At 33.4% G+C, this 22,118-nt stretch overlaps 1 protein-coding gene across 4 annotated transcripts; it reads left to right on the top strand.

The window, feature by feature from the left end:
• Window positions 1-11,207: 11,207 nt before the first annotated feature.
• LOC105042025 (uncharacterized) lies at window positions 11,208-21,819 on the top strand. Of its 4 annotated transcripts, none has more exons than XM_010919130.4 (8): window positions 11,208-11,604; window positions 19,317-19,464; window positions 19,550-19,700; window positions 20,174-20,299; window positions 20,385-20,465; window positions 20,576-20,768; window positions 20,851-21,118; window positions 21,214-21,819. In XM_010919130.4, exons 1-8 carry the CDS (start codon window positions 11,380-11,382, stop codon window positions 21,453-21,455), a joined length of 1,434 nt encoding a protein of 477 aa, XP_010917432.1. In that variant the 5' UTR covers window positions 11,208-11,379; the 3' UTR covers window positions 21,456-21,819. The 4 variants fall into 4 exon arrangements, with proteins under 4 accessions (XP_010917432.1, XP_010917430.1, XP_010917431.1 ...); XM_010919128.4 differs by having other exon boundaries at window positions 21,205-21,674; XM_010919129.4 differs by having other exon boundaries at window positions 20,576-20,771; window positions 21,214-21,674.
• Window positions 21,820-22,118: the final 299 nt, after the last annotated feature.

The raw sequence follows: 22,118 nt of genomic DNA, 5'->3' as shown, positions 1-22,118 counted from the left end.
ATCAGATAAGGTAGTGTCAATCACCAGAGAACCAGGCCAAACATCCAAAAAAGGTACGATCGGAAAAGAGAGATGGTTTCCCACCATCTCTCCCTCTTGTGGTTGCCGCCTCTATAAATAAGGGCAAACAAGGGACCCCCAAGGTATGCAAACTCTTACGCACATTCATTCCTACATGTTTCAGATTTTTAACTGAAACATCAGAGGTTCTCCACCAGAACTGCCCCCTGTTGGAAACTTGTGTTGCAGGACCCACAGCCACCTTTGTCGGACCCCTCCATGCTCTAGTGACTCCAGCCTAGGTTAGAAATTTGTAGCAACACTAGAAAACATAGTCAACAACTTACTAAGAAATCTAATTAAAAGAGAATTTGTCATCTAGAATCTAGTAGTGAACTATTGAGTGTGACTTGAATTTAGCATGACCTGTGATACTAATCCGACCTATTTTAGACTTTATGATCCCATTTGGATATTTTGATCTTTTCTCTTTATTTAAAAATTTGATGGCTATATATATATATATATCATATCTTTTGTTATTTGAGCCGTCGTATACTCTTTGTACTCTATTTTTTTTGATATAGTGAAATCTCTCTTTATCTTCATCCATTGATGTAGGCTAAAGGTTGAACTATATAAATCATTAAATTATATTTTTTTTGTATATGATTATTTATTATTATTTTAGATTTTATACTAATTAACAAATAATCTTGCAACAAACTGGTATCATAGCCTAGGGTTTAGATTTGTTCCGGTTTGTTCATCAAATCTATTTTGGATTTTGATTATTTGTTGATTCTATTTTTTATTTTTCATGATTTCTTCATGATGGCTGTGAAATTTGAGATCAAAAAATTTAATGGAAAGAATGATTTTAATCTTTGGTGTGCAAAGATACGAGCCATATTGGTTTAGCAGAGATTGCTGAAGGCACTAAAAGATAGAGATGCTTTGCTGACAACATTGTTAGAAGAGGATAAAAATAATTTTCTAAAGCATGCACATAGCATAATTTAGTTATCTTTAGTAGGTGAGGTTTTGTGAGAGGTTATCGATGAGTCATCTACTGCAACATTGTAGCTCAAGTTGGAGAACATTTATATGATCCAGTTTCCAAAACATCAGCTTTATTTGAAGCAGTGGCTCTGCACTCTTCAGATGAAGGAAGGTATGCCTCTTAAAAACTATCTTGATGAATTTAATAAAATTATTTTAAATTTAAAAAATATTGATGTGAAAATTAATGATGAGGATCAAGCTCTTATTTTGTTATATTCATTATCTCTCTTATTTGAGCATTTTGTTGAAACTATGTTATATGGTCAGAACACTCTTTCTATGGAAGATATGAGGCTTCATTGAACTCGAGAGAGCTAAAAAAAATGATGTCTGAAACTTGGGATAAAAATTAGGCAGATGGTTTGATTGTTAGAGGTAGATCAAAAGAAAAATAATTTGGATTCAAGTTCAGGAAGTAATATAGGAAGATCAAAATCCAAAAGAAAGAAAGAAAAATGTGATTACTATAAAAAAGAAGGGCACTAAAAATTTGATTATCCCAAACTCAAGAAAAAGAAGAGAAAGTCCAACAATGTCTTTAATGCTGGTGATTCGGTCAGTGTAGAAGAGAATAATTCTGATGGTCCTGATATCCTCTCGATATCTATCAATTTATCTCATCAAGATTCTTGATTCAGCATATTCTTATTATATGTATCCTCATCAAGATTGATTTTTCACTTATCATCCTATTAATAATGGTGTTGTACTCATAGAGAATAATATATCCTATAAAGATGTTGGTATAGGAATAATTTGGATCAAGATGTATGATGGTATTGTTAGGTTCTTGTCTGATATCCACTATGTACCAGATTTGAGAAAAATCTGATTTCTTTGAGTACTCTTGATTCACATGGTTTTAAATATTCTAGTGAAGATGGAGTTTTAAAGATTTCAAGGGTGCTCTTATTATGCTTAAAGATAGATTGTCTCATGGCCTCTACTTCAAGATAATATAGTTGTTAGTGCTACTTCAGTTTTCTTACCAAATCTAGATTTGGAGGTACTTATTTATGACATATGTGTTTGGATCATATGAGTGATACTGGTATGTCTATTTTGAGCAAATAAGATTTGTTGTGCACTTAGAAAATCAGAAAACTTAATTTTGATGAGCATTCCACCTATAGAAAGTAGTGCAGAGTCAAATTCAGCACAACCATCCACAAAACAGAGGGCATACTGGATTATATCTATTCTGATCTTTGAAGTTCTATATATATTCAATCTAAAGATGATTCTTGGATATACTTTTGGAGAAGAATTTGGATATACTTTCTGAAGCATAAGAATAAAGTCTTTTCCACTTTTAAGAAATAGAAAGCACTTGTTAAAAAATAGTTTAGCAAAAAGATTAAGAAATTGAAAACTGATATGACATGAAATTTTGAGAAGATCAGTTTAATGAGTTTTATGAGACTGAAGGCATTGTGAGACATTGTACAATTAGAAAGACACCACAGCAAAGTAGTGTCGCAGAATATATAAATAGGACTCTTTTAAAGAGAGCACAGTGCATGCTTTCTAAATCTGATTTATCTCAGAATTTTTGAGCTGAAGCTGTTAATACAGCCTGCTACTTTATGAATAGGTCTCCATCCACTATTATTGAGTTGAAGACTTCTATTGAAGTATGTTCTGGTATAACTGCTGATTATTCTATTTTGAAGATATTTAATTATCCTATTTATGCACATGTCAGTGATAGTAAATTTGAGAAATAAACTTAGAAAAAAGATACAAAAATGTATCTTTCTTGGTTATCAATTTGAGATTAAAGGTTATAGATTGTAGTGTATTGAGTTTGATTCTTAAAAATTTATATCAGTAGAGATGTTATCTTTAATAAAAAAGCTATACTTTATTAAAAAAATAAGTCAGTTATTGTAGATAAAGATCATTGTGTTGATGAGTAGATGAAGCTTGAGATTAGACCTTCAGTTCATCTATTACAACATACTTCAGTTTAGTCAGTTCGGAATGATAAATCTAAGATTGTTGATGAGAGAGATACCTTACAGGAGTAGCAATACACTATAGCTATTAGTAGATTAAGAAAATAGATTAGACCTACTCAGATATATAGATATATAGATTTGATCTCTTTTGCATTATCAGTGGTAGATTCATTGAGATTTAAAGCTCTGTCAATTATCATGAGGCCATCATTAGTAATAAATCTGTACAGTGGTCTATTACTATGAGTGAAGAGATTGAATCTATTCACAAAAATCAAATATAAAAGCTCATCCAACCATAGGATAGAAGTTTGTTGGGTGCAAATAGATCTTCAAAAAGAAAGAAGAAATCCTAGATATTGAAACAGGAAGGTTCAAAATAGATTTGGTTGCAAAAGGATAAACTTTAATAAAATTTTTTCTCCTATTGTAAAACATAGCTTTATTCGTATGTTGCTTGCCATTATTATGTAATTTAACTTAAAGCTTGAGCAACTTGATGTCAAAACAACTTTCTTGTATGGTGAGCTTGAGGAACAGATTTACATGCAGCAGTGGAAAAGATTTATTATTCAAGATAAAAGGACCATATTTTTTTGTTGAGAAAATTATTGTATAGTTTGAAGCAATCTTTGAGATAGTAGTAAAGCAGTTTGATGCATTTATGCTTGGGCATGGTTATTCTCAAAGTGACTATAATAGTTATGTTTATCACAGGAGATTTTCAGATAGTTCTTCTATTTATTTTTTGTTCTATATTGATGATAAGCTCATTGCAGCAAAAAATATGTTTGAGATTAAGAAGTTAAATGCTCAACTTAGCAGTAAACTTGAGATAAAGGACTTAGATGCAGCAAAGAAGAATTTAGGTATGAAGATTCATAGAGATTAACGCACAGATAGATTATTGTTGTCATAAAAAAATTATGCGATGAAGATGCTTGAGTATTTTGGCATATAGGATTGTAAGTCAATAAGTATTCCACTTGTAGCACACTTCATATTTTCAACTACTTTGTCTCCATAGTCAAATGTGGAGGAATAAATATCATGTGCTCTATATGCTAGTGTAGTTGGAAGTATTATATATGCTATAGTTTGTACACATTCAGATATCTCATAAACTATCAGTTTCATTAGTAAATACATGGGGCATCTAAGAAAGATCTATTAATAGGTTGTGAAATAGATCTTACATTATTTTAAAGGCACTATAGATATTGATTTGGTATATAATTGGGGTTCAGAACCTTGCATAGTATTGATGGTTATGTGGACTCTGATTATATAAGTGATTTGAATAGGAGAAGGTCTTTGATAGGCTATACTTCACTCTTTCAGATGATGCCATCAATTGGAAAGCAATTTTATAGTCTACTTATCTACTATAGATATAAAGTATATGGCAGCGATAAAAGCAATGAAGGAGGCTATTTGGTTGTAACGTTTGATTAGTGATTTTGGCTTACAGCAAGATATGACTACTATTTATTGTGACTAAAAATTATCATACATTTGACTAAAAATTAGATATATCATGAAAAGACCCAGCATATTGATGCTAGATAGCACTTCATTCGAGATATTGTATCACATAAGGGGTTATTATACTAAAAAAGATTCCTATGGTAGACAATCTAGTAGATATGATGACTAAGTTATTTACCACTCTCAAGTACAAGCACTGCTTGGACTTGGCTTATATTTTGAGATGCTGAGCTAGGCCCTTAAGGGTATTGTTGGAGATGGAGAGGAGATCACTATTTTATCTTGTAGCCTTATGAGATTCAAGTCAGATAAAAATTTATTAAGTGTGGCTTGAATTTGGTGTGACCCATGGTATGAATCCGATCCGTTTTAGACTTAGTTGGTCCATTTGGATATTTTGATCTTTTCTCTTTGTTTTAAGATTTTGTGGCTATATATATATATATATATTAATCATACCTTTTATTATTTAGATATCATCTTTTATTATTTGACTCATCGCATACTCTTTCTACTCTATTTTTTTGATATAGTGAAATATCTCCTCATCTTCGTCTGTGGATGCAGGCTAAAGACCGAATTATATAAAAATCATCCTATCCTATTTTTTCTATGTAATTGTTTGTTGTTATTTTGGATTTCACACTAATTAATAGGTAATCTGGCAATGAAAACTTTTCTTCCTTTTTGATTTATATGTTGACAGAGATAAACATTGGCACAACTGTCATGCATGAGTAGTTAACCTTTCAAGTGTTCCATGGTCCAACCAAGATCTGACACTTGTTTTTAAGCTCAAGTTCATAGAATGAACCACTCGTGCCACTTGTTCCTCTATAACCTTCCAATGATTCAAAATGAATTCAAAAATAAATTATATCTATAAACATGTTTCTTTTTTCAAGTGTCAAAAGTTGAGATACAGAAAGAAGAACTGAATATAAATTAGAGATCAATCTTATAGCATTCTCATCACAAACATCCAGATACAATCTCAAATATAGCATGGTCAAGAGGAGTTCTCAAGTCCATTTCTCAATGCTAACAATCACGAAATCTCCTTCATGAGCTCTCATAGACAAAATCTCAATAGTATTTGTTGTGATTTGAATAGAATGAAGCATTAAAGGCTTCACTCTCCTTCTTTTTCTCTCCTTTTTCACTATGCCCTTACCCTAAGTTCCTCCCATCGTCCTCTTACTCCACTTTTGCCGATACTAGCATACGACATCCTTTTTTCTTGCTGTGGTTACTCCATCACCACTGAATTAGGTCGTCTCTTTAGTTTCCTAGACCCAAACTTACTATATGTAGCAGCCTCCTCTTATGTACCACTTGAAGTAATAGTATAGATCGGTGAGTGACATAGTAGATAGCAACAATTATAGATGATGCTGAGATCAAATCTTCTTCTTCATGATGAAAGTGGTCAGACATAAACCACAATAGCTCCTATGACCTTAATATGAATGGTATAAATCTTCTTCAAGTATGGTTATTCTATTCGTTAATATCACCAGCTCATCGCTGCTCATCAACAAAATTAGTACCAAAATCGATGACAAATAAGAATGCTGGATTTTGTTTTTTGGATTAAATACCTATTCATTTGGACATAGCTCGTATCAATCCAACCCCCTTCAGTCCCAAATTCTCTGTGAGAGGAAGAAAAGGATTTTGGTAGATCTTTTATTCTTCCTATAAATTTTTTGTTTGGGACTATTTTTGGTAGCAGAGTTTTTTTAGCTTTTGAAAGTAGAGCTTTTGAAAAGTAGAATTTTTGAAAGTAGAGTTGTAATAAAAAGTTATTTACTATTTGGTAATCATATTTATAAAGTATTTTAAAATTTTAATATATATTTGATAACTAAAATAAAAAAAATATTTTTGATATGATAAAATGATAATAAAGGATGTTACATAGTATTGTATAGTGAAGAATAATACAATATAATATTATATATTATTATATATTAAAATATTATTATATTATATAATATTATTATTCTATAATGTAATATAATATTATAATATAATATAATATTATTATAATTATAACATAATTTATAATGTAATATGATATATCAATTATAATCTAATCTAATAATAGATTGTAATATATTATATTATTATGATATAATAATAGTATAATAGATTATATTATATGTTTATATGTAAATATTATTATATTTTAATATATTATTTTATTAGATAATATTATTGGCATATAATGTAATATAATTTTGTAATATAATATAATGGATTATAATCTAATCTAATAATCAATTATGGTATAACAAATTATATTATTATAATTTAATGATATTACATTATTATTAAATATAATTATATCAAATTATATTTTTATAATATAATAATATTATGATAAATTATGTTATATGTTTATAATATATCATAATATTAATTTATTAATCTATTATGTTATATTTAAATATAATAATATAATTTTATATAAGATGTATTTATAAGATTTGTTAGTGGATATTTCGATCATTTAAAAAAAATTATTTAAATCAAAATAACTTTTCGACATTAGACAGAAAGTACTTTTGAAAAAAATTTTAAATGAAGTTTTTCCCAAATAAATTTTTCAGCTTTCTAGCAAAGTCAAAACAAGTTATTGATTATTTATCAATTATCATTATACCATCCAAAAATATTTTTGGAGGATCAAATAGTACTTCCTGATACTCCAAAAATTTAGCCAAATAAGTCTTAATCATTGATGCTAAGAATAGAAAAATTTGTAACTAGTTAACAACATCTTATTTTATCTTATCATTTAAAATTTATAAAAAAAGAAAAAAATTCAAATCCTCCCATCTTTTGAGGGCTTCCTCTTTGATTTCATTTTTTTCTCAAGCTTCTAGAGCTAAAGGAGACACTTCTCGCTTGAAATGGTAACGGTGCTTTTCCCAAGCGATTTGTTGAAAGAGACTTGAAGGAATGAATGGAGGAAGAAATTTGATAAGAGGTAAACTTCTTTTCATGGATTTACCAATTTGCCACTATCGTTTTCAAGAAAAACCCACCTATGGTTGCAATCCGGAGGCAAGAATAGTCTAGTTCGACTTTGCTGTAATCATATTGTTGTGAAATCGATGAAATAAATAACAAAAGATTTGGACTTTGGTTGTTTATCTCATCTGGAGTGAGTGGAAAGATTGACTTTAAATAGAGAAATCTAGGATATTTGAGGCATAGATGGCTGCTGGTGAGAGCTGGACCATGTGATTTCAGTTTAAATGCTGAGGAGAAATGATATATGGAGGATTCTTTGGATTCTTTCTGGCAGTTTGGGCACTGGTGTTGGAAGTGGTACTGATCTTTTTTTTTTTTTTTATCAAAAAAAATAAAAATAAATAGTAAAAATTACAAATTACAAACATATATATTTGGCAAATAACACTGTAGCATTTCCCTTACTTTTATAACGTTCCTTTCAATGTTGAGTAGTTTCTAAGCTATATTTGTTGGAAGTGGTACTGGTCCTCTTTCCTTTTTTTTACTAAAAAAAATAAAAATAAATAGTGAAAATTACAAACATGTATATTTGGCAAATAATACTGTAGCATTTCCCTTACTTTTATAATGTTCTTTTCAACGTTGAGTAGTTTCTAAGCTGTATTTGTGTTTTTTTATGCTTTATTGCTTCACTAAATGCCATGTGGTTCACTGCCAAAAAAATTGCAAGTATAGACTCTTAAGTAGAGTGCTAATTAATTTTATTTGATATTTTTTTTAAAAGATACAGAAATTGTTGTTTAAAGATAAAGATCCATAAAAATATATGCTTCTCAATAGTTCCATATATGCTTGAAGATTCTGGTTGACATCTTGCTTGGACGCAAGAATATTTTTTTGAATACAATAAGTCTAGATAGCATATAAAAGGTTTGATAATTGCATGATGATATGTAATTTAGATAGAGTGCAAAAGAGTAATTTTAATAAAAAATAATGGAACCATAAAATGTACTAAGCATAATACATAATAAAGTACGACTACTAAAACAACCATTTATAAATCAATTGATAGTTTAAGTAATTCTACAACTTAATCTCATATTAATTAATATATGCCTAGAATTAATTTTGTTGCACAATTATAGAATATATCAATTTGCTACCAATTAGCTCATGTATAGTTTCTTCTTCTTCTTTTTCTTTTGATAAAGCGGAGCATTCATACAAGTCTCATGTGAATACATCCAAAAAAATCAGAAAGTAGATATTATGGAATGGCCTAGGAGTCGCCCCTAAATCCATCCAGAGTATATGCCTGGACACGCTCCGTTATAAAAGTTACCACTCAATCAACTACAGTATTCACCTTCCAGAATACATGCCTGATATCGAGAAAAGTGCATCCCATCAGTAACCTCGAGATGTCCTGCAATAGGGAGTGAGTGGCATCCCCCCTCATGTGCCCTTGAATCTAACTCACTATCGTGGCTAGATCTCCCTTAATGACCAAGTGGTCAGCTCTAAGTATCGATCATGCATATGTAATCCCAACCCAAGCAATATGCGGTTCCGCTCCTAGTATCGTGGGCTCAAAAAGATGACTCCTCTAGCAACCACCAACTTAGAATCAGGCTTATAGATCACAAATTCAGCTCTTTCTCTATTACTACTCACATTGTGATCGAAGTTGATCTTGAGGTAGGTTGGTGGTGAGGGGGCTCCCAAGAGATGAAAATTCTATAGATTGCTGTACGAACGAGGGGAGAATCCTAGGTATCCAAGGTCCTCGAGGTCACTTTTGTTATCTCAGCCGCCTGAATCAAGATTCTCTCCAAAACAAACCTCGTTTGGCATCTCTTGGACTTAAACACTAGGCTGTTCTTGAACAAAAGATATGATAAACTTAAATATGATAAACAAACAATAACTAAATAGATGACTCTCGGTTCAATATTATATAGATGTAGATTTGATAAACAAATAAACAAAAATAAAAAAAACAATATGTAACATGCATTGAACTCCAGGATATTACTTTCATGAGATTTTTATCTTCAATGCTTTGTTTCATGGTAGATCTAGTCCATTAAGAGCATTTTCCTTATTTTTATTGATAATCAGGAGGCTCAAGCCTCAAAAACTCAAAACAAAAAGAAAAACATCCAAAACTATGATCATCTACAAGAATCATAGCCTAAAATGAGTTTTCTTTGAAGAGTTGTTCTTTATTTCTTTTCTCGGCAAACTAACTAGTTCCTTATTGATAATCAGGAGGCTCAAGCCTCAAAAACTCAAAACAAAAAGAAAAACATCCAAAACTATGATCATCTACAAGAATGATAGCCTAAAATGAGTTTTCTTTGAAGAGTTGTTCTTTATTTCTTTTCTCGGCAAACTAACTAGTTCATGATTTAGCTTTTCAAATGTTAAGATGCGATAATGCTTTAGGCGAAGTATTTAATAATATTGTATCAAGAAGAGAAAGTCAAATAAATGGAAATGTCAGGATAGAATTATGGGTTAGTTAGAGCTAGAGGGTGAAATTAAAGTGATTGTGAGCCAAATGACTAGGTTCATGGGGATGAATATACAGTGGGAGGAGGTGATGCCACTTGGGGTGTGTATTAGTTGAGGAGAGGAGGGACATGTGAGGGTGGGCTAGGGAAATAAAGTGTTTTTTCTAGTTGAAACCATATTTTCTTTTTTATCATTGTTAATTGTGACAAACTTAGTATACAATGGAGCCAAAAGGCTTGTTTATTTTTTGTTATTGACAGTCTACTCTTATGATAGTTTTCGGCCATGTAAATTTTACAGTTGCTTAGGTACTAACCATATTTCTTCGAAAATGTTTGTGTAAGTCCATTATCTTAGCATTCTCAGAAAACTTTCTTCCCTATCTCAAGAAAGATATTTAGTTGTTTAAGAGCTTAATATATCAATGTAGTTTTTACAATTCCAAACTAACTGAGAGTAAGTTCAATCTTAATGAATGTACAATAACAATCATGATTTTGCCTTAAAACATCCATTTTAGGATTCGATGAGATGGCCTAATTTACTGGCACTCCTAAACTATCTCACAATAGCATTAACTAGTGACTCCAACTAATTTGAAGATACAATAAATTATTCATCACTCCTACCAAATAAGTGAATTGGTTCCATAACATTCCACATGCAATGAACCTACCAACAAACTAACAACTAATCATGCATAATATGTGTTAATTCTTGACTTAATCCAAGGACAACTGCCTAGACGATCCACATGTAGCATGTTGACATAGCAAAGTGAATTGATCCTTACTAGAAGAGACAACCAAATGAAAGGAAAAAGGAAAACCAAGAACCAATGCTAAACCAACATCAACCCTATTAATCCTAAAAAATCAAAATTGGCACATAACAACTTTTGCTTATAGAAGGATCCGAACCCATTATGCAAGTATAAACTGCAAAGCTCTTCCACATTAGATATACATCGCCCCAAAATTTTCATTCTTGGTTACTCATACAAATTAAGATTATTTTCATATAGAAAAAGAAAAAAAGGAGGAAAAAAAATATAGAACCGGTTCGGTTTGGGTTTTTGGTTCGACAAGGATCCAAGCACTCCGGTCGAAGGCTAAGGTAATATTTTATGTCCCAGGGGGGAAACACAAATAAAAACGCTAAGCTTTGGACAAGCTTCAAATACCCCAACTCAGAGACGAAGCGAGAGTGAGAGAGCTTCTCTTCGGTAGCCATGGAGTTTGGGCAGACCCTAACCCTAGCTCCATGCCGTCCCCTCTCTCCCCAGTGAGCTAACCTCACGTCTCCCCCGCCTCCCGGCTGTCGGAGTAGAGGTAGAAGGAGGCTGAGGTGGGGCGCCGAGATGGAAAACCACAAGAAGTCGCAGCTGAGGGTCCGGTTCCGGGTGACGGCGAGGAAGCGCGGCCTGGAGTCGAGCTCCGGCGAGGGATCCGCCCGGAAGCTCAGGGAGCGGGACAACGCCAACTCCGTGAGGAAGCTCCACCACCGCGAGATCGGCGGGTTCCCTCGGATGGCCCGGGGCACCGCCACCAACTCGCCAGAGAAGTTCCGCAACATGCAGCTTCAGGTTTATGCTTTTAAACTCCCAGAATTAGGGTTTCTTGTTCTAGGGTTTAGATTCCTCTTATATTTGGCTTTAGTTTTTTTTATTTGTTGCTGAAATCCTAGTAATGGTTCCGTGTTTCGTGGTTGATCTTTTCTTTTCTTTTCTTTTTTTTTGGATTTAGTCCATGGTGCTCTAGTTGAGGTTTTTGGTTAGCTAAAGTTGGAATCTCATTCACGGATTTGTGATCGTAAGGCTGCAGAAATCAGTCTTCGGACTAGGGTTCGTACTTGAATGCTGAATTCTAGATTTAGAGTTTAGGTTGGGCAACCATGAACTCGTTTTTGGATTTCAATTTTATTTAATTCTAACTGCTTTGGTAGATCAAGTGATACGGATAAAGCCTGAATGACATGCCTTTTGCTATTATGGATGCTCCAGTATTTTCAACATGTCAATCAAACGTTTGTTCTTCCATGTGTGCTCAAAGGAATTTTTTCTTTTCCTTTTTCTTTTTCTTTTCCTTCTTGTTCCTGAATTAACGATTAGGAGTAGATCTACTGGTGATAAAATAGGTACGAGTTGAGAGTTATGATGATTGTATTATTTCCTCTTGTTAGATTGAGATTGACTAGATAAGCAGAGCATTGCCTTTTTCTTGAATGTAGATATAGACTGACTAGATGTATTTCTGCTTGAACTGAAAGTTTCAATTGGCATGTGGCATAATAAGTTGAGCACCACATGTCTGATGATCTTTTGGGCCAGTGCATTGCATTATATGATAGATAATCTAGTTTCCTGTTATCTCAGAAAAACTATTTTGCTTACCTGTTTCATTTCAAAAGGAGAGAAAATCCATCACCAAGAAAAAGGAGAAAATCTAGGTTAGTTATCAAACCTTCAAAAAAAGATCACTATCATTTCCTTGAGTAAGTATCACATCCAGAGCTGTCAAAAGAGAAATTCCTTATATTCATGTTAGATTTCAAATCTGATTGGACTTTTCCACTTATGAGATATTTCCCCACTTCACCTCATATATGATTTAGATCCTGATATATAAAATTTATTAGAGGCATCTAACCAATTCATTGTATGAAAGATGATGGCTAATTTCTTATTATAATATCTTTACAGCAGCTGTGGAAGTTGAAGCACTCTAATACTCATTAGAAATTACTTTTTTCAAATCTTCGCTATGGTGCCTTTGTCTTGGAGATTCAAACTTTTTGCCTCCATGAAGATGTGACATTAATGCCACAAACTATTCCACAAGCCAAACAAACTTTTTAGTGTTCATCATTAATGGATTGCATTTCAATTAGCTCTACAGTATTAATGGTTACCATTTTTCAGTTTCATTAGACTCTTTGCAAACTTAGGGGAAGTTTGGAGGGTTGCTCCTTGATTGCATGAGTTTAATTTGTGACCAATAACTTACCTCCTTCCCTACTGATTGGCCATATGGGTTTCATGACAAGTCCCTCTCTAAAATCTTCTTTGGCTGGGGGTTCAACAATTATAAATTTTTAGAAGTTCAATGTCATTCTGACATCCAATTGTAAAATCTCAACAATTATAAATTTTTAGAAGTTCAATGTCATTCTGACATCCAATTGTAAAATCTGCTCAATTCTTTCATGGAATCATCTCAACTTTTAGTTGCTTTATGTAGCTAACCCCATATTTGATTGGAAGAAGCTTGGATGATGATGATGTTCTTTGTTGTTTGAGTGAGTGCTTGGCATGTGGAATTGCTCCAATTTTCTACTTGAATATTTTTTTCTCCAAAAATCTTTATGCATGGTATACTCTTTACAAGGTTGCACTTGGAATATCTAGCTTAAGATCAACTATTGCATGGATGTCTCCTATAAGTTACAACAAGGGATGCAATCGAGCCGAGTTGAGTCAACTAGCTAGAGGCTTAAGCTCAACTCAATTCAAAATATTCAGGCTCAACTCAATTCGAGATTGATCTAGTTTTAATATCCAAGCTCCAGCTCGACTCAATAAAAATAAAAAAAGACAATATTCGAGATTCACTTAGCTCGACTCGAATGTCAACCAAGCCATACTTGAGCTCGACTTAGAGCTTTGGTCATAATTAAAAACAAATATGGTTAAAACAAAAAATAACATAATATTATATTTTAAAATAGTAAATTACATACATACTTTACTAGGTTTGCGAGCTTTCAAGTTGAGTATTTTTGCTACTCGAGTTCAACTCAAAAAAACTATTTGAGCTACTCAAGTTTGACTCGAACTGGTAGCAGTTGAGTTTAGTTGAGCTCAAGCAGCTCACTAGCTGCTCGGCTCATTTACACTCCTAGTTACAACTCATCTTCTAGAGATTCTCTCCTTTTTTAACCTCTTTCCTAAATTTCTTGAAAGATGAAGATGAATGAAAATGCATATGGGTGTTAAAAATGGAAACCAAACTTGTATTATTATATTTGTATGTGCATTGAATTTTTTTTTTACTTTGCAACTTAGGTCATTCTATCGTTTCACTTTCCAAATATGTAGTTCTAATCTTTCTACCCCAGACCGACTTGAAAAAGGGAGATTAGGCTAGCTTATAGATTGCTCTGAAAACCAAAAGTTTTAAGAGGTTATTGAGGTTGAAGCCAGACTTGTGTTTGCACAGAAATAGTGGTACCTATACAGTTTGCTTGGTTTTGGGAAGTATTCAACCTTTTTGCATCTAGAAGTTCCAACACATGGACACTTATATTCAAACCAGACATATATATGTACATAGATACATATAAATATTAAGAGTTGAAGTGCCATCATTGATACTAAAGCTTAGAGTGCCTTATGAAAGGACTTTTTAAAAAGCCATGCCCAGTATTAATCCTTGCTTATTCTATTTCTTAGCTCTAAATGAAATTATATGGAACAATTGAAGCATTATAAAACTGGTTCTTAAATTAAAGCATGTCACATACTAGTTGAAAAAGAGAAGCATATAACTCATCTCATTTATGCATCCATTAGTTGGCTTGTGACTATCAAGATAAGTTTTTTTGCCAGCATGATAATTTTTGCACCTCACCACTTGTTTTGCAAATATAGCAGTAGTTATAATTGGAAATTCAGTTCTATTCACACTTATAAATTGCTGATTTAAAAGTTTTGGATGTCTTAAGGATTAAGTTGGGATTTGTTGTTGAGTGCAGATACTGGGGTTCAGCTGTTTTCTTGCTCTTAATCAGTTGTCACTTTGGTCATATCTTATTTTACTGTACTAGTAAACTGGCTTCAAATTGTGTGCAAGGATAATTGTGTAATGGAAGATCTAGGAGAGCATAAATATCAGTTATTGGAAACGATTTGGAATATTTTAGCTTTGTCAAAGTCAGTAGTCCTTGTTAGGAGTAAATATGGAGAAGAATTCACAATGTCAATCCTGAATTCCATATAAACTGACTTCATTTTCAAGTAAGGGCAAGCAGCATCATTCTCTCACTTTGATTTGTCATTTATTTTGGACCATAAGATCCTAGCAGAAAGTAGTAATTTACTTTCTAGGCTTGTCAAGATATATCGAGAAAAGAATATTCTCCAGAAATCAAATATTATGGTTATTCCACAGCAAAACAAAATGTGTGTTTTTTTAGTCTCTTTTGCTGCTTCTGACTGTTAGGTTCTACTGCATAATAATACATCACTCTAGGAAAATATTTTCAAAACAGTATCTATTAAATCACTTAATAAAAAGGATTGTGAATCATAGGAAAAGATATATCTTTGGTGCTAAACTTTATAAGATACAATATGATCATTCTTATCTGAGAAAGTAAGTACAAGTAGAAAACACATTAATATTGCATGGTTCATAGGAAGAGACCGATTATTGCTTACTCGAAGCATTGGGTTCCTATTTTTTGCAGGTTTTAGGTCTGAATCTCATAAAGATACTCCAAATAGACTATGACATGAACAATGCTGTGGAATAGCATGTGACATGCTTGACCTTGAGTAGAACAGGGTTAATGTGGGTTAGACCCTAGCTTGTGGAATGTTGGACCACATGCTGAAGGAATGCTAAGGGATTGACTCCCGCATCCACCTCAAAGGATCTGTGTGTGTTACATATTGTGAGTTGGTTACTTGTTAGACTCTTAGACACTTATCGAATTCTTTGATGAATGGAGAAATGGCCTTTCTAGCAATGAGTTTAACCAATCATAATGGCATTGCAAGCAGGCTTTTATTATTTTTAAAGCTAGGATAAATGCGTAGGATTATAATAAGCATGGGAAATGCCACTTTTGTTATATTTTTTTAGCTAATTTTGGAGTTTAGAGAACATGTATGCTGAAAAGTGTGGTATGAACATGGTTACAAGAATTGTATTTGAATAGATATCCAAGTGTCTGACTCGGCAAGAGGGACAATGAGACATCAGGATATGTAGGATAGCATATAAATTTAACTAAGTTATATATTTATAACTTTGAGCATTTTCATTTAAATATACAAAGAAAATGTTAAAAAGACTTGTTTGATCTTTCAATATAAATGTTTCTCAGTCCAACTTCCCAATTAACTTAAGGATACTAGCAAAACAATATTTTGTAAAGTTGCTTCAAACCCACATCCTTAACAAATCTCAGAAAAGAGCAACTACTCATTCCCGATATCAAATTAGAGGATCAAGCTCATTGTTGGAAGAGTTCAACTCAACCATTGTTGGAAGAGTCAACTCTCTTCTAATCATTAAAAGTGGCTACCAAAGAACTTCATAAGTATCCAACTACCCTATATGTATCTGCATTGGATATGTATTTGACATGGCTTTTTGGAGCCAGATTCAAGTGTCTAGGTAAAGGTTCACCGTCTCAGTACTTATACAACCCTGGTAAAATGTCAAGATACCCAACATGGTTGTCAAGCATCAACACTCATTATGCCCCCTATCCCGAGTCTTAGTTTAGTATCGGTACTATATGGTACATCAAATATAGGGAGGTATGCACTGACATGGCAAACTTTGGTCCAGATAAATTTGATCTTAGAATACCTTAACAAATAATCATTTTAATTATTTCTATTATACAGTATTTAAAATTTACGACACAATTTATTGAAAGTTTTTTTTTTTGGGTCTACTTGCCAAGTTAGACACTTGGATAAGTGTTTGAATCTAATTCTCATGCTTGTGTCCATATAAAATTGGTCTTAACTACCCAAAAGGAAAGAATGGAAGTAAAACATGCACTTGAAATGATTGTTTTTCTTCTAAGCTACGTGATTGTAGGCAAATGAGGAAAGAAAAGGATGAATTGAATGAAGGTATAGAATTATCATCATCTCTGCTAAGTTGTTCGTAACTCCTTGAATAATTATTATGCTATATACTACTTTTGTTCCTTTTCACTGAGCCATTATGGAATGATTATCTTATCATGAGATGCCCCTTTTAACTTTTCTTGACTTATTTACACCTACTTGGAGTAGCTATGGACATGTGTCTGACCTTGTTTGTCATAGCTGAGCTGCATTGTCATTGCACATAGGCTCTTACCACACTTTTTTTAATTTATTTCTATGCACACCTGCCTCTGTGCTACTCATAAAATATGGAGGGCCTTGAACGGTATTATGAAGATTTGCAGCATTGAGGTTATGGGATTAGGCCACTTTTATCACTTTTCACGGAGACCTGCTATTCATCATTGCTTCAGGTTTATTTCAAACCTGCAAGCTCAAAGTTGCAAATATCCCCATCAACCACCAATCTATGAGGTTTCATGTTATGCAATCCTTCTAATAAAGAGCTAACTATAAAGTTAATATGTGTACTTTAGCATAACCCACATCTATAATCAAGGCATCATTAACATTTAGTTCACTTTGATATTTATAATATTTCGGTATCTTAATGTAGCAACCACCCACATGGTGACACATGGCATAAGATTAGATGGTTGGCACTTTTCTAAATCATGCTATTGCAGTGTGAGTGCAGCATGAGAAAGCTTCTGTTCTGTGAGAATTGTGACTGTTGAAATAAGAGAGCAATGGTCATGCTTCCACCTCCAAAAGATTAATATTGCTTATTAAATAGTTTTTATATGGATGCTTTCAGTGTGCTTTCATCTAATTTTTTGCCGCTTCCATGAAATCGTATCCACACCTGCACCTGCTTCATGCTACTACGATTCACCAATTCCCCATGTTAAGAGAAAGAAAACCTTTCACCACTTATGTTGTTTGCTATAAGAATGCCTTATTTCTAGTGTCCCAAGAATCCACATTCCACTTCGAAGTTGAAATCCTATACTTGTTGGCCTTTTCACCCGCTCAACCTCATTTCCTGATCTTATCCATTCAGTAAAACTTAAGCCTTCTCAGCATTCAAATTATAATGTCTTGTATTGTGATAGATATGAAACATACAGGTTTGCAATACACCTATGTCCAGCGATATGTATCCCCAGTACAGAGCATGCAATTCTTAGTTATTTTGGTTGTGTAAAGTTTAAGTACTGTCAGTCTCTTTCTTTATCCAGGTTGCCTTCAATCTATGTCTTCTATTTACCTTGTCTTTTTGTTATCTTGTACTTATTAACTCTTGTGATCATCTTGAAAGTCCTTTAAAGCTAAAACCTATGAGTCATAAGTTCTACCGTCTATCACATCCTATGATATAATTCTTTCACTCTCTTAAACTTCTGTAATCTGCTTGTAATATTTTCAGCAAACATGAGATTTCAATTTTGCTTCATTGAAAACTCTTAAAACCCAAATCAAGTGCTGTATCCGCTTCATTTTGTTACAATTTCATCATATAACAATGCCTGAAAGTTTTTAACCTTGTAATTCACAAAAAAATATTAGGTTTAACAGAAATTTTGCAAAAAATCTAGTTTCTATGCTTTTCATCAAACATTAAAGATCCTTCTTGCTAAACTTTTAAACATCCATTTGGGTACCATGACATTATCTCTTAATAGTCCTGCATCAAGGCCAAGGTTTTGTCTCCTTATGTTTTGACATGCCAACTTACCAGCTAGAATTCAAGAGTGTAACCAACAAGCAGGAATAATTTATTCAGTTCATTTAGCATCTTTTACCTTTTCAGCATGACCGCTTACTCTTTAGGTCTTAAGGACTCGGATTTTATAGGGTTGAGGGAAAGGTTCCACCGTGCTGGCTTGTTAGATTCCCTATATCATGAAGCAACAAATGGCCACAACGTGATAAGGTATCTCTTTGTGAGGTGCTGGCTTGTTAGATTCCCTATACCCCTTCTTTTTTTCCCCCAATTTTAGATTCTTAACTGAAATTCCCACTAAACTTATATTTTCAGCCTTGCTTTAGATACATGCATTGGAACCCATTTTTTCGTCATTTCCTTACCTCATCTTTGTACCTTTTTCTATCTGTGCTTCTGACCAATCTTCTCAGGGTTTTATGCAAAGAAGGCTTTATATACCTAGTGAAGTCAGAACACCCTGATTCTATTTTATGTTTGGTTTATAAACCAAGGTAGGGCTGTGTCTGATATATGGGTGTGTCTTATTGATTAAGCAATAGTGCTAAAGTATTTTCTCAAAAAAAGTAGTTTTCTATGAAATTCATCACTCATTGTGAATTGACAAGGTCTAATCTTCCTCAGTTCTAACCTTGCCTCATGCTAAATAAAGGCTGCATATTTGGAATGATTTCTTTTTTTGCCCTAAAAAAAGAAATGATTCCTTTTTTGGGTAATGCAGGAGGAGTTTGATACATATGATCACAACATCCATTTTTTTCTAAGACTGCAATTTCTAAAGAAGAGGTCCAAAATCATTGAGATTGTTGCAGCAAAAGATGTCATATTTGCTCTTGCACAATCGGGTCTCTGTGCTGCTTTTAGTCGGAGTAAGCCTGTTGATTTTACAGTTTTCTATCGATCTTTTTGTTTATTTTGATTGTCACTTGCACTTCTTTCTTCTTTTGTTTACAGCGACAAACAAACGCATATGTTTCTTGAACATAAGCCCTGATGAAGTGATTAGAAGCTTGTTTTACAATAAGAATAATGAGTCACTCATCACGGTGTCAGTTTATGCATCGGACCATTTCAGTTCCTTGAAGTGCAGGACAACTCCAATAGAGTAAGAAATTTAATTTATGCGAGAATTTTAACTTTTGAAGTATGCTTTCTGATTATTTTTCCTCTAGTTATTCTTGTATTTGTGAAAAAAAAAAAAACTATTTATCTTTCTGATTCTCAGTATCTATACAGTTACAGTAATGTTGAAAATGTCCTTTTTTTTTTTTGAACAGTAAAAGTTGAAATTGTCAAAGTGGTTTATTACATAAAAGATGGGATGCTCACCAATGATCACAACATACCTACAGTAAAAAAAAAAGATAGGGTTCCCCGAGAGAGGTTGTAAAACCTCTCTCATTCTCTTAGAGTTTGTCTTGATTTTTTTTCATAATTAGTTATAGGGTTAATTATGGTACAACTAGTTAGTAATCCTAAATATTTAGGATCAGCGATTCGTTGGTGAATAGTTCATATTGATATCTAAATTTTATAAGCCTTTCAACCTTCACATGACATTTTATGGAACTCTGACAGGTATATTAGGAGGAATCAATTGGATGCTGGCTATCCTCTTTTTGAGACTGAGTCCCTAAAATGGCCTGGTTTTGTTGAATTTGATGATGTAAATGGCAAAGTACTAACTTATTCGGCTCAGGATGGGTAAGCAACCTTTTGTCACTTCTGTGTATTGATATTATGTTATTGCTAGCTAGTTGTCTAATCAGATTCATACAAACACTTGCAGCACATACAAGGTGTTTGACCTGAAGAATTACTCCTATCTGTACTCAATATGTGATAAGAATATCCAGGAGATCAAAATAAGGTTTTGATTCTTTTTTCAACTGACTCATAAATGCATCACGTATACTTTGATCCATCTGATTCTTTCCATATTATGTTGTCTGGTTCTCTCTCCTTCTCTCCTGATTTCAGTCCAGGAATCATGCTGCTAATATACCAGAGGACTCCTGGTTATGTCCCCCTGACAATCCTGTCAATTGAAGATGGAACAGTGTTGAAGACTTTCAATCATCTGTTACACCGTAACAAGAAGGTCGACTTCATCGAGCAGTTCAATGAGAAGCTTTTGGTCAAGCAAGAGAACGAGAACCTGCAGATTCTCGATGTCGTATGCTAAATCCTGTTCATCCTTAATCTTTCTGTTGCATACTCTCTGTTTGAATTGTGACATTCTATAGTTATTGCAGGTGCGGAATTCAGATCTGATTGAAGTGAACCGATCTGAGTTCATGACCCCCTCAGCATTCATCTTCCTCTATGAGAACCACCTCTTCTTAACGTTCCGTAACAGGACAGTTTCAGTGTGGAATTTCCGTGGAGAGCTTGTTACTTCCTTTGAAGACCACCTGCTGTGGCATCCAGACTGTAATACCAACAACATTTATATCACCAGTGACCAGGACCTCATCATCTCCTACTGCAAGGCTGAAGATGGAAGTGAAGATGAGGGAGAAGGTATATTTTCCTTGCTTTGAGACAATTTAATTTTATCTGTTTCCTTTTCGTGTCACAATGATGTCTAATCCTGTGACCTATTGAAGCCTCTGCAGCTCCTCCCGTTGGGTCTATCAACATGAGCAACATCCTTAGCGGAAAGTGCATTGCCAAAATATGCCCGCTTGACCCGGCACTCCAGATTGCCCCTCGCAAGCGAGGTGACCCTAATCGATCCACCATCAGGAGCACCATCAGGGAAGCTTTGGAGGATGTGACTGCTCTCTTCTACGATGAGGACAGGAATGAGATCTACACCGGCAACAAGCAAGGTCTCATTCATGTCTGGTCCAATTAGTAGTTGTATGAACTCTAGTTGTACATCCATCGATACATCAACTGCATCTCCCTACCATGCCATACTCGAAGATCTTGTTTATAACATGGGGTCTTCTTTCATTCCCACCAGCCGCCTACTTCTATGTTGTCTGTAGATTCAATAATGTTATATGTATGACAATTAACTAAACAACATTTTTATTTTGATTTTAGGAAACAAAGTCTGTTTCTTTGTTTATTTTTTATAGTTAATTTTATATTCCTGTATTTTATAATATGTACTTACTCAAGTCTTGAGATCTTGTTTATGAGAAGGGGGCATCTAGCAATACCCAACTCATGCGCTCTATTTGTAGTTTCAATTTGTTTAAATCTTAACGCTAGCTGTTACCCTCTGCTAGGATCACAAACTCCATATTTTTGTTTCTTTGTATGTTCGTTCTAAGTCTGGATGCTCGCATCTAATTGGATTTTCGAAAAAAACGTTCTACTCTGCATTAAATATCAAATTCTTAGGCATATTATCATAGAAAAGATCGCTACCACCACCATCCTAATGTTAATAAATCGAATGTGGCGAACAATATTATAATAATCGACTTGAGGGGCCCACTTTTGGTTGTTTCTCTTCAAGAAACGTACTCGCACTAAGACAATTAAAAGAAACGAAATCCATATAAAA

Source organism: Elaeis guineensis, chromosome 3, assembly GCF_000442705.2.
Source record: "Elaeis guineensis isolate ETL-2024a chromosome 3, EG11, whole genome shotgun sequence".
NCBI lineage: Eukaryota > Viridiplantae > Streptophyta > Magnoliopsida > Arecales > Arecaceae > Elaeis > Elaeis guineensis.
This window is presented reverse-complemented; position numbering and strand designations above follow the sequence as displayed.

Bases quoted from the DNA above. Each gene is read 5' to 3' on its own strand.
- LOC105042025 (XM_010919127.4), top strand. From the start codon at position 11,380: ATGGAAAACCACAAGAAGTCGCAGCTGAGGGTCCGGTTCCGGGTGACG. The intron at 11,605-19,316 runs GTTTATGCTTTT...TGGGTAATGCAG, and splicing joins TCCGCAACATGCAGCTTCAG to GAGGAGTTTGATACATATGA. The intron at 20,772-20,850 runs GTATGCTAAATC...TAGTTATTGCAG, and splicing joins ACCTGCAGATTCTCGATGTC to GTGCGGAATTCAGATCTGAT.